General features: G+C 40.9%; 1 protein-coding gene across 1 annotated transcript in view; it reads right to left on the reverse strand.

The window, feature by feature from the left end:
- Positions 1-13,921, reverse strand: part of EXOC4 (exocyst complex component 4) — a 558,486-nt gene that overhangs the window by 357,520 nt on the left and 187,045 nt on the right. Inside the window, exon 10 of the mRNA XM_075515833.1 lies at positions 7,356-7,452. Coding sequence (XP_075371948.1) covers positions 7,356-7,452 — 97 coding nt within the window. The remainder of the gene's footprint in view (positions 1-7,355; positions 7,453-13,921) is intronic.

Genomic DNA, 13,921 nt, shown 5'->3' on the forward strand with positions numbered 1-13,921 from the left:
GTATCTCAAGACGTGCTGTCACTCCCGCTGCACTTAGCATTTAGCGTGGCTTCATCTTGAGTACTGTGTGCAGTTCTGGGTCCCACAATCTAAGGAGGATGTTCAGGTACTTGAATGCATCCAGACAAGGACAACAAAGCTGGTGGAGGGGCTGGAAGGAATGTCCTATGAGGAGCAGCTAAGGACAATGGGCTTGTCTAGTTTGGAGAAAAGGAGGCTAGCCTCACTGCTCTCTACAGCTTCCTGAGGAGGGGAAGTGGAGAGGGAAGTGCTGATCTCTTCTCCCTGGGATCCAGTGATAGGATGTGTGGGAATGGTTCAAAGCTGTGTCGGGAGGTTTAGACTGGACATCAGGAAGCATTTCTTCATCAAGAGGGTGGTCAAACACTGGAACAGGCTTCCTAGAGAGGTGGTCGATGCCCCGTGCCTGGCAGTGTTTAAGAGGCGTTTGGACAATGCCCTTAATAAAATGATTTAATGTTTGATCAGCCCTGAAGCGATCAGGCAGTTGGACTAGACGATCACTGTAGGTCCCTTCCAACTGAACTACTCTGTTCTGTTCTAAGACACAACTTGGCTCTGGTGACGCAGTATTCAAAAGGAATAAGTCACTGAAAACTCATATGACATCACAAGTTTTACACTCTAATAAAAATAATAGTGTTCAGCAATACGGGCAATCTTAATCACGCTCCATGAGAGCATGAGTTAAATACTAGAACTAAACTGAAGCAGCACTTCCATTAAGAAACGAGCTAAAACTACTTTGTTGGCTTGATGAACGTAATACGGGTTAGAAGTAATTCATTATCATGGAATTGAATTAACACTGTTCTCAGCTATCCAGCGCAAGTTCTTGCAAATGTCAAAATTTCTATGTTCCTTCAGGTTGTATTTCATCCCAAGGAAAGGAGGAGCTGGAGACATGTGAAATTTCTGACAGGCTGTTGATTTCCCGTATGGATGAAGCATGTTTGAAAACTCAAAACTTGACTGATCTGCTGAAGCACATTCTCTGACAGACAATATAAAATCAATGCATCACATATTAAAGAGTTTTTTTGGCGTGTAAGAGTTTTTGTTTGTGTGGGAGGTAGGGGGGTATTGCTTTATTTTCTGTCATCGAAAATGAACAGCCTTACCTTAAGGTTTTTATAAACTGTCATCTTTAATCAGACACACACAGTAAGACTGTCAGTTCTCATAAAGCATCAGGGAAAAAAAAGGCACAAAATGTGAAGCTGTTCCCCATCCCTTTCTCGTGAATGTGCCCCGTTTCTGCGATGGCCTCAGTCAGAACTAAACCTTTTCTTAGCAGTGTCACAACAACAAGCTCTTCTGAAATGTGTCTTTATAATTCAGCAACACAGACTTTATGAGAGCTTGTCAAAGAGAAAAGAGTTCGGATTCGCCTGCAAGAAACATTCATTCCCGCTGTTGACAGATATAAAGTACTAAATGTCAACAGCAAGGGACTCGTCAACTAAATGTCTTCTAAACACTCATTAAACCAGGGGGAGAAAAAAGATTCAGTAGGTGGGTGTCAAATTGCTCCCTTAAGATTTTGATTCAGGTCAATTGAAGTAAACAGCGAGTGTATGAAAAGTTGCATCAAGCATCTGTCATGCTCAAGGATGAGTATTAATGATTCCAAAATAAAGATGGGAATGTCAAGCATCGCGGTGACTCCGGGTACCGTAACGAGCCGGAGTCAGATCTCCTGATTTGAGCCCCGTTTGCCTCGCCGCACCGCCGAGCCTGCGGAGAAGCACCATCTCCCTGCCTCCATAGCCTCCCTCCCTAAAGGGAAGATATTGCCTGCCTTGCAGAAGCGAGATTTAGATTAACTAAGTGATTTTTTTTCCCCCTCTTTGAAGATAAGGGATATGTCTGAATGCAAGACTGAAAAAAAACTGTGTTGATGAAATCTGGACAGTTATATTTTTGAGGAGTCACTGACTTTAAAAGTTTGCAAATAATGTTTTCTTGTGAACATAACAGCATCTCAGACTTTTTTTTGCTTAACTCCTTATCCTCTGAACATTATTCAATCTGAAATACAAACTTTAAGCAGTCAATATTATAAGTTCTCTCTCCCAGCTTGAGTCAGTTTTATTGATTTCTCTAAAATCAAATATTTTAGGTTTGATTTCAAAAAGCTCAAGACATCAGTTCTCATTATTTAGCACTATCTGTGCCCTAGGATTATTTGACATTTTCCATCTACTTCAATAATAATATATACCCCTTAGGCTGATAAAATACCACATATTTTTCTTACCATACTTGGTATCATTTAACATAGTCTAAACATACTAAATGTAACTAACAAACTAATTTAATTTTCACACTCCTTTTGCTTCCCAAATAACACATTCCCCATATTATCAATTATTAATTTTATAGTACACAACTGCAAGATATTACAGCATATTTTAAAATGGAATTAGTTGTTTATTATTATCGCTGTACAAATGCACTGCTAAAAGGGCTATCCGTGAGGTACACGCGGGTTTTTAGTTACAGACATAGTTTTGTCTCCGTTACAGCGCTGGAGTTACGAACACCGCTCAGCTGCAGCAGCAGTCGATGTTCACAAAGACCAAAGGACTTCGATGCCCCCCAGGAACCGATGACAACTTTGCCATCCCCTCCCCACATTTTCAAAACAAACAGAGGATTGAAATTCTACATACAGTACCTTTTATCTTGACATATCCTGAATTAAAGAGAAGCTTCGCATGATTATTCCCCACGCATGGAAGGCTAAAACATCACTGCTAATACATATGTACCTGCGTGTATGTACGTATCCTGTACGTTGTGCACCTCCCTTCCAAGGACAGGTTACTAGCGGAGTCTGAAATTTGACCTTCAGCAGTTCAGAGCTGAATGCCACCAGCTGGTGAGGAACACGCTGGTATCAACAGGCAGCAAAAGTAAATTACTCTCCTCCTTGATTATTCCCTAAAGCATTTATTTTATTTATTCAAAGAGCAATCGCTCTTTTATTACCATTAACATAGCACGAAGAAAGAGACATTCCAAAAATGCTATCAGGTAAAAAGCTACTGCTTTAAATGATGGGAACCAGTATAAATGAACATAATAATTTAATTCTTAAATTAAGATGTCAAATTGTTACCTGCTCTTTCCCCCCCACTCCGACCAATCTGAAATACCAAGAACTAGCAATCTTTGCCATGCCTTGGACCATGCACACACCTGAGCGTTGAACTTTAGTCTTTGCACCTCAAACAACATCAGCAGAGTCAAATCAGTAATTTTGCCTTTCCTTCTTCCCTTTTTTTTGGTACTCTACTAAATCAACACTTCGTTTTTCACTTTCTTACTCTCCAGACTTTGAAATCAAAGGCAGTGATTAGAGTATCACCGACACGTTGCAGTTCTTCCCATCTGGCAAAGGGGGAGATCCCCCAAGGCAGACACTGCCCATTCGATGGAGAGGTAAAGGGTGCCAAGTCACTTCAGCCTCTCTAGTCCACTTCTTCACAAGGACACAATCTTGCTTAGAAGCGACTGCTTCTTCCAAATCAATGAACGCTTTGCTTTCTCTTCCATCCGACAACCCTTTTAATTGCTGCTTGATCTTAATGAAGTGTGGCTGATATTAATAAATGGATACCCTTGCGGCCTTAATACCCAATATCCAAACGACGTTCAACTGCGTTAGCATCAGCGGTGCTTTGACGATTCGAAACGCCATCATCCCCTCCATCTCCAGTCCCTCCTGTCCCTCCCCCTTAAGCTTCAAGACTGCAGACATCTGTTCTTCAATTGTCTGGTAATAAACATACCCTATAAAGCATATGTAAAATGATTATTACCCTGAAGAGCCAAGTGCCTTTCAAATGCCAGCTGAAACAAACAAACAAACAAACAAAAAAATCCCCACCAAACAAATGTTACAACAGACATCACTCAGGCTGTTCAATATTCCACAACGTAAGGGCTTCAGTATTGGTCCCGCACGTTCCCTTCCTCCAACGGGAGACGTCAGTCCACAGACCAGTAACACCAGCGCTTTCACGATCCAAGCAGATGCCGGTTAGCAGCGAAGTATGAAGAAAGCAACCGGACTCTTTTGGTAACTTTTATACTTTGACACCTCCCGCAATATGTAATTAAGGAAAATCAGATGTGTATTCCTCTTCAATTTGTAAGTGCAATTAGTTTTCATATGTAGTTAGCAAAATCTATTCCCAGGAATCATCTCTGCTAGAATACTCACTTGTCTTCCAAAATTGGCTATTCATTTATTATGTGTGTGGCGGTGTCATTAAGTCCTGGTAATTAATCTGGGGCTTGGTGCGTCTCAATTGTCCTAGTGGAAATTAGGGACCCACATCCCAGACGACGTAACATCTCACTTCCCAACTCTGGCTCGTCGCTTTAAATGAATATCGAGGGGAGGAAGACTTTGAAAACCATTCGTATATATTTGCCCTTACACTCTCCATGTTATAAGTTAAGAGTTTCTCAAAATAAACTTTCATTACTGGAGATACGGGGGTTAATTTACAGCCCCCTGAAAGCCTGCTGACTCTTGTGTTCTTCAAAAGGATCTGGAGCCAAGCTCAACCTCAGTTTGTAAATAAAAAAGGATCCAAAAAAAGGCTATTATAACCAGTAATCTTAACACTGTGATTGTGCAGCTCTCTGATGTGATAGACAATGACACTTTTCATATCGGTAGTACAAAAAAAGAGAAATTCAGACTGATGAATATGAATGCTCTGGTTACAACTCTCCACCTAACATTACTGTGCTGAATCACATTTTAAAGCCATCGCTTAATGCCATGCTCAGGCTTTAAATCATCACGCCAGTATCTGGTTTCTCAGTGATCCAGTTAGCTTAATACTTTTAGAAGCACTCAGCTTCCTAATAAAATCAGCTGGCCCATACACTGCTAAAACTTCTCTGTCAACACATTTATGTGAACTTGATAAAAATAACAACCCCCCCCTTTCTAAATAAAATATTGATCATTTTGAATTCAAAACAGATTCATTTGAAGCCTGTACAAGCGACATCGATGAAAGATGATTGAGGCAGGCCATAAAGAACCTCGACAACAAATGGAAAATAAAGCAAGTGAAAACTTCACACCTCTGCAGCAATTACCTCCTCGAGAGCTTGACACTTAATACAATAACGTCTAGAAAAGGGCGACAAAGATCTAACCAACAAGGAATGCACGCATAAGATGATGTGCCACAAATTATTGCAAACGTCAATATTTTAGCAAATCCACCATATTCAGCATTTTACAACCACAGTCAGCATCGTACAGCTCATTTTAACAGGAATCCATGGGTAACCCAGTTTGCTGGTAGGACAGGTTATCGCTATCGACTCCCATCAGGACCAGAATTCCCTGTAGGAATCATTATCACCAAAAGAAATCCAATCCTATGGTCATCCCAGATACGCTGCATCCCATGCATCACGCGCGTGCCGAAGTTGAGGATGACGAGGTAAAACTAAGAAAGCAAGGACTCATGCCAGATACTTACTCTGTCGATCACTAAGGTAGGTAAAATCACATTTTAAAAGTTTCCACAGTCTTCACCCACACCCAAACTCACCCCCTTCTGCAGTGAGAAAAGGTTAAGCTGGGTCACAGAGTATTTTCTTTCTCTTCATGCAGTTATTGATGAACTACTCAATGCAAGGAAGTTAAGATGTTGCAGATGGTTGGCACGAAAAATATACTGTACGCAGATACCTTAATGTTGATGCAATTATTTTTTATGAAGCAAATGATTTCTACTGCCTATCTTGCAAGCTGGTAATGAAAGTGAAGTATTTGTGAGAAGTGCTATTTAAAGCACAGCACTCATGTTTGACTCGGATGGCAAAAAAAGGGGGAAAAATTAAGCAGGAAGGCAAACAGAAGTATTTTCACCACTTTCTCAATCAATGTGAAGTACCTCATCAATAAAAATAAGAGCATCACCACCCCGCTCTGTGCCTGAAAGAAGCCTGTAAAGTCATTAAAGGTTAAGAGATTGAAGTCCATATCATAGTGGTCATATCTTGAATAGCATATTGCATCTTAACCATTGTCCATCTTTTCTCATAATAAAATGGCCAAACCCCATAAATTATGCTCTAGCAAATTTATTTTTAGCACATTTCTTCCATTTTAAAAGAGAGAGAGGTTGAAACAAAACGTGCTTATGAAATTACCCATTTCATTATGGGCATCTAGCAATAAATGAAGAGCGTACAATGTACGCAACCCTTTTTTCAAGGAAAGTTCTGAAAAACTGTAACAAATTTTAATGTGTCCTCACAACAGGTGCTGTTCTCAAGATTATTCCAATACTTAGTGTCACGGCATCAGAAATTTAAATTTTGAGGCATTCACACACTTTCCCTCTGCATTTTTAAGTCCTGAGAAGCCACAAATGACCATATTTCTCAGCTACCAAGATGGCAGTCAGAATATTCCTTCATCTGGGGATCAGATTGCCATTACTTTTTATCACTCTTTTGTTATTGCTCGTTTTTAGTGCTGGAGAAACACGCCCTGTTGCCTAAGCGACTCATGATAGGGAGTAATACAAACAGAGCCAAGGAGGGAAATGCTCTCTAAAGGTGCCAGCACGGAATAGGAAAGGACGTGTCTGAGGATAAAGGAAAACCCTGCAAGGAAAAAGCAGAGGTGGGAGATTGACATGAACCAAGAAAAACAACATATTATTTAATTCCAGCAAAACTAAGATGATGAACTGTTAGACTGCAAAGTAAAGAGAGCAAAATTAAAGTCTCAGAGGTGAGTGACTTGGTGAGAAGCAGCTTACTATAGACTTGCTCTGTTTTAAAGTTCCAGCAATCCTTGATGAGCTGTGAATTTCTAGGATTTTAGTAACTGGCATGGCACTTTAAGATCAGGCATTCAATTTGCAGTCCACAGGCCATACTTGTTTTATCAAAGAATGAACTTACCTTGCAGTTCATAAAGTATCCTTCTGACTTTTTAATAAGCATAATGGACAGTCAGCGACAAACAATTTGGGACAGGCTGCAACTAAACTTTTCCTAACTTTAGTCAAGAATAAATTACACTGTTCAATGAAAAGGGGTCACCCAGGCAAGCAATCCCACTCGGTATGCTAGTTAATTTTGGAAAAGATTAAAGAGCATCAGCAACAAGCTCAACCAGTGATTACTTTCTACAAGTGTGCACATCAACAACTTTACAGCAAGCCCATTGCTGTGGGATGTTATCTCAGAAGTGGCAATGTGCCCATAAAGACGGTCGGTTAATTCTACTTATTCTAATTATTTGCATCTGTAGAAATATGTAGAAAAGCCTTACTTACCTGAGGAGGGGATGAAAGATGATAGTAATATTTCTGGCTCCCGGTTTGCAGACAAACTTGGATCCACCACCTTCAATTAAGTTATCATCCGGTCCTCCTGGAAAATAACATGAAACAAGTTGTCTAACAGATCTGAACATCCCTTGAATTTTAGATAGTAAGTGATAATTAAACATTTAGGTCTGTCTGTAAATGCATCATTCCTGGTGAAAGATCAGTAATTAACGTGAAGATACGCTCTTTCTACCCTTTTTGTGCTCAGAGAAAGTACTCCTAATGCAATAGGAACAATACAGACAGCATTTATACATTACTTTAGGCTCCTCTTTCCGTAGTTAGTGACAGTATTGCAGAAAGACTGATAAGTGCAGGTCTCCTATGGCACAGGACCCAGTTTCAACCGCAGAAGAGTTCCCAGCCACATGAGATAATTTCTCAGTTGGGCTGAAGTCCACTGTACTGCCCGGAGGTGCTAACGTGATACCCATCACACCTGAGAGATGCCCAGATACCATTAGGAGCCTTGAGCCTCACGGTTCTTCAAAGCATCACCCCACTGACAAATGGGGACCTCCAGCCTGAAGTTTCAGTGACTTCAGCAGCTTTCGGAACAGCCCCAAACCGAACAAACAGCTCTCAGTTTGCACATGAGCACACACTTAAAATCATCCTTTCTCAAAAGCATAAGGGCCTTCACCTTGTGTAATGAACAGCCAAGGTCTTGTCCATGTGGATATGATGTATTCTGAAGCACGCCATGCTTGGAAAGGGTTTTAAGAGCAGCGCTTCACTGAATTTTGCTGCTTCCATATTGCTGTATGGAAGGCTCCCGCACCTCTGGCTGATGATGCCACCATTCGAGCCCTTGGAAGGCAGCTTGGTTTTGATTGCCAGTGACATGACATTTTAACTTATTTATTACATTTAACACTGCTGGGTCTGGGTCTCTCAAGAGTCCGCGTCCTACACAGAGTCTTGCAATTTCCTAGCAGAAGTCTCTGTTGCCTGAGTTCCAGTTGCATACAAATAGGCTCTCAGCTACATGAAAAATAAACTTGTTGAGTTTGGCACACTCCTTGGTAGTAAAACACAACCTCAGGTCCAGTCTGAAGGACTTCAAGTGGCATGAAACACCCACCTGCATATCATTACATCCGAACCAAAGTTACTTCCATAGGGAGGTCCTAACACCAAAATACTTCAAATTAGGATACTGAGAGAGGAAAAAAAGGGAGGAGGGCAAATCTCGATTTCCTGAAACCCTTGCATTTCCTGATAGCAACAAAGTCCACATTACTCTTCCAGAAGAAAACATTTTTAGGAGAACAGGCCAGATGCCCCCCACATAAGCAAATGACAGCATCAGAAAAAATCTCATTCTGAAATTAGCAGCAATTCAGCACATAATCCCTTCTATTTTGGTCACGCTCCCTTGTCACAAAGCACAGACCATCCTCTTGCTGGTATCATCTGACAAGTAACCCTATCAAGTAAGATTTTTGGCTAAGAACCTTAAATAATCCAAAATATGAACTTAAGCAACGTCTGTGTATCCCAAATATTATCAAGTCCTTTTCATTTTGCATGTGAACTCTCCTTAATGATTGAATACTAATAAATACAGAACCTAATCACATTATTATGATAGCTTTATAGGCAGGAAAATGACAAAGTACTTGAAATCAAAACAATAGCAGCAGATGATTGAATTTTTTGACCCTGACATCTGTCTGCCTCGAAACGAGAAGAAGAATGTCTCCAAATTGGAAAGTGTAAGAGGAGGAATACAACTGATGAGTAAGCGACTCTGATCTTCTTTTCAAAGTGAAGTTTATATGCTTTAGGCCATTACCTGCAACCAACCTACAAAAAAAGCTCTTTGATGACTTGATTTAACTGACCCTCCTCACAGCAACGTCCAAAGACCAAGCAGGTCTCCGACACCAGTTCTTCCATAGCCTAAACGGTCCCTCCAGGTCAGGAGTGTTTTGTGCAAGAATTCACAGCAGAGCTGCGGATGCAAAGATGTTGTTTCGGTGCCCCGGTAAAAGGGACAATATTAAATTCCCTGTGGAGTGGGAAATCCATGCATCCATCCTCTGGATATCTGCAGTCGCAATACTTCCACAAGCTGACTCAGCTCCCCAAACGCACTGTTAGGACATGAAGCTTCGTGATAAATCCTACACTAACAATAAAGACTCAGGAAGCACAAAGAAGCAGCTGAAAACAGAGTTTCTAAAGCTTTACTGATTGTAATTAGAAAGAGGTTGCTCAAAAAGAAGTTCAGGAATTTCATTTTGCGTTTTAAAAAGTTAACTTGCACAATGTGACAGTGTAACCGTGGAAAAAAGAGGCGCAACTTCTAGGAAAAGACAATCATTCATTTCCCCTATTAATGTCAGACCCTGCAATCTCCACTGGGGTCCGTGTCTTAACTGACTTATTGAAGAATTCATCCAAGCATGAACTACAGAGGCATGAATTAGGAAATACAGGCTCAAATTAAGAAAGAGGTGTTATTCTTGTTATATCAAGTCACCCTGCACTAACCAAAATTATTGACTGGGATGAACTCCATAGCAAGGAATAGAACAATCTGTCTTATCTGCTTGGGCATATTATGTGAGATTTGAGAAGAACAGAACACCGGCACTGGGAGAAAAAACATGCTTTTACATCTTCTCTGCTCTTAGCTTTCAATTAATAATAATGAATGCTCTGCATGTAGGTGTAAGCTACGAGGAAAAGTAGGGGTTTTTTTATTTAAATATTTTACCTTGAAAAATACACTGTAAATCTTATTCCTGATGATGCCCCACACATACCAACAACCCAGCATTGCAACAGTTCTTGCTAATGCCAGCAGCCTGCACTGCACCTCCTACCTTTAGCTCTCTCGACGCTGCCATCGTACCTCTACGGGCCCTGAACTAAGTTGCCATCGCCCGACATCGGCACAGCTCCACTCGTGCATGGCCACAGTACAGAAAAGTAAATGCTGCCATTTACCACAATTCACAACGCAGCAGTTTTGTTATGATAGCCACTGGAGAAAAGCCCAAAGTGGAGCAAGAGAGAGCTTATGATGCCTTTGGCTGGATATTCAAGGTGAAATTCAAGGGGAAATCTCTAGTGGGGACTCTCTCTGACTACATCAAGGTCTGAAACGTGCATTTACATTGACCGGCCAACATGATACCTCCACTGCAGACAATGCCCTGTGCTGGAGACCCAACAAACGTGTCCATAAAAACACACCGTGAATATCCCTTCATGCTTACTGATTCCTACCAAGAGCATCTCTTGCAGGGCGGTGAATGATCACTCCTCCAAAGAAACGAAAACCAGGCAGCTCCCAGAAAACAGGTAGCAGATGAAGGAAGAGTGGAAAACAGGCCCGTTGTTTTTTTCTTCTTCCTCCTTATCAAGATGATTATCTGAGAGGCAGTTTGCATAGTCTCTCAAACAAGAGCAAAGCATGCAAATACTGCTCTGCTGGGCTGTCCCGAACGCGTGCCACAGACACACGAGCAGACTCCAAGAGAAGAAAACTATCCGCCTCATTAGGGAAAAGGAGCTGTAAAGCCTAATTCCCAGTGAGCACTGAAGATTTTCAACTGTATGTAAGCGTTCAACTTTATTGCCATGACAGCTCACTATAAGCACCGACTACGGGACTAACCATCCATGCGCACTGATGTACAACATCACGATGTACACAGGACTCCAATAACCATCTGGACTGGCTATACATCATTGCTTCAGGAACGCCACACTACAGAAATCTTTCATTTGGGTTGCATGGTTTGGTTTTTTGGGGTTTTTTTGTTTTGTATTTTTTTTTTTTTTTTTTTTTTTTTTTTTAGCGTAAGGCAAGAAAATATAACAGCCACATTTCATAAGCACTAGGAAAAAAACCCCAAACTTTCATAGCTGTCAGAAAGCGCTATTGTTGTAGCAGTTCCTTCTTAAGTGCACCAGCTTGCTGATTTAATCTGTTTAGTAATAAATTACGAGACCAAAAAAAAAAAAAAAAAAGAAGAAAAACTTTTGAGGTGAAGTGAAATTTGTCATACAGTTAATGATATCCTCACGCTGTGCTAGCAATGAAGTGTGCCCACCTGAATACTGCTGCGAGTGGGAGTCGGAGACGGGTCCATTAGTAACGCAGCTGAATCTTTCTGAAATGGAGCCTAAAATGTCATGCTTCAATATGAAAAAGCATTAGATTACTAAGAAAGCTAGAATCTCTGCACGCATTTAAAGTCTGAACAAACATTAAGAGTGCTTCAAGTTTTCCATTCTCCCTAGTATTTTAAAAATTTAAATATTCCTCATGGATATCCCAGGTTTACTGCTAACGTCCTGTTATCTACAGAGCAGGTCTCAGAAGGATGATGGCAAGATTTCTTGTCCCAGAAGGGATCTCCCCAGAAAAACGGGAGTTTCTTCTGCCATGAAGTAACTCAAGTTCAAAGTTGCCCACCACAATTTGAGGTATGCCTGGACTTTGCTAATTTACTCTGTATGGAAAACATACTGAAGCACCTGATAGAAACGTTACGGATTAGCATTCTTCAGAAAGCGTCTCAGGGTGCTTTGCAGATGAATTAAACTTCTTCTCGTTATTCCTATACCTATGTTGTGTACTGAAACAGTACCGAAGGCAAACCTTCAGTTAGATACATGCCATCAGACAAACCATGGCTCCTCATTTAAAGACAAAACCCTGGAACACACTGCAAGGAGTTTCCTGACCCATAATTTTGCAATTAATGTAATGCTGGTTACCTTCTATAACCAAGGACTGCCACGCCTACACAAAAAGCTTCATCCTACTTTGTAAAAAAAGATCACACTGAGAGACATCCTGCGATTTCCTCGTTTATCACGGTAACTTCTCTACCACTAAATTTAAAAAAAAGCACAAACCAACCCACAAAAAACCAGACACTATAACAGTGTTTATATTTCCCTTTCTGAGATTATTATTTTTTTTAATTGAAACAATTTTCTCCATAAAGGTCCAAGATTTATATGGAAGTTATTACTCTTCAACAACATGTCTGAAGAGGAATCGCACACTACCCGTTCTCTTGATCTGTTCCTTGAAGGACATCAAGACATCAGAGAGGAGGTAGCTCAGCATCTTGTAAGAGGCTCCTTGCACCTTTTAAAATCATAGTAAGTAATAAAGTAATTTTTTTTTTTTAAACAACAGTGTAAGGAAAGCTCTCTCTCTAGTAAGAGTACTTTTAAAAGGTGAGATTTCTTACACTGTCTCTTCAGAGCACCATAACACATTACCTAGTTGCTTCGGAATTGTATTTGTCTTAATGCATTTCCTCCTCAGCCCCAATACACTTTAAATCCTATCAGACACAAACATTTTTCAGACACAAAGATATCTGGCTAATAAATAAACCCCTTTCCAAAACATCCAAGAAATATTCTTTTGGTCTCAACAGAAACAGCAAGTGCCCGAAAACCACGAGGACCACAGGCAAACCTCTGTTTGCTCTCTTCCCCTCCCATCCCGTGTTAGCACAGGACAACTTCATTAATCTCTCCGCGACCGCAAACTTTTCAGCTAAACAGGTTCCAGGCACGTAGGGAACAATTCTTCGGCACCTCTCTGTGATCAAAGCGCCTTTCCTAGTGAGCCACTTCGCGTTAATCTATGCGACCGTAAAAAGAATAAAGAAACAGGCTTTGAAGCCACAACAATCAACACAGCTTGTAAATCAATGCCACTTCCTCCACTCTGGGCATCAGAGCAAACTTATAGGAGAAAAGGAACCAGTTTAGATGTTACAGTCCTTCCGAAAAGGTCTTGATTATGTGGAGATCAACAAGATAGTTATTACCTGTATACCATCTTCAAGGTATGAAAATACAAATTTTCATTTAGAATGAACGGGAAGAAAGCAAGAGCTGCCCAAAGAGAGCAAAGCAGGTTATTGTAAAACAGAGCTCAACAGAAACGAGTGATTGATCTGCGCTGTTATGGCACAGTAACTATGGGGGGTTATAATGGAAGTCTCCTGCTTTTTCATATTTCTGTACATTAGGACCCTGTTGCCTTACAACTGCACCCGCTTAAACAAAGCCACACGCATCAAGTCCTGTTTTTACTATACTGGTTCGCAGCAGTGATTCAACATATTGGCATGCACATTTAAGTTCTTTTTATAGGAAACAGACATAACTGATCTTCTCTAAAATTCTTTTGCACGTCTTGAATCACCAAACTTAACTGCATTCGGGCCATTTTTCAAATGGCTCTAAGATACCTGCTTTAGTAGAGCTCACATGGTGCGGTGCATGCTTGAATTAAGGGCTCAGCAACCACTTGTCCTGGCACTTGCTTTCCTACACCATCAGACCTCAGCAGGGAAGAGAGAAGGGATGGGGAAGGATCTGGTCCACTCTCCAGACCAGTCTCCACCGGGAAACAAAGCACATAGGGAATCCAGCACCCTGCACCTAAAATTAGCTTTTGTGAGCACTTCAAGTGCCTTGACCTTGGACAGGCAGCCCTATAAGCAGTGCGACAGAATCTA

Source organism: Mycteria americana, chromosome 1 (genome assembly GCF_035582795.1).
Source record: "Mycteria americana isolate JAX WOST 10 ecotype Jacksonville Zoo and Gardens chromosome 1, USCA_MyAme_1.0, whole genome shotgun sequence".
Lineage (NCBI taxonomy): Eukaryota > Metazoa > Chordata > Aves > Ciconiiformes > Ciconiidae > Mycteria > Mycteria americana.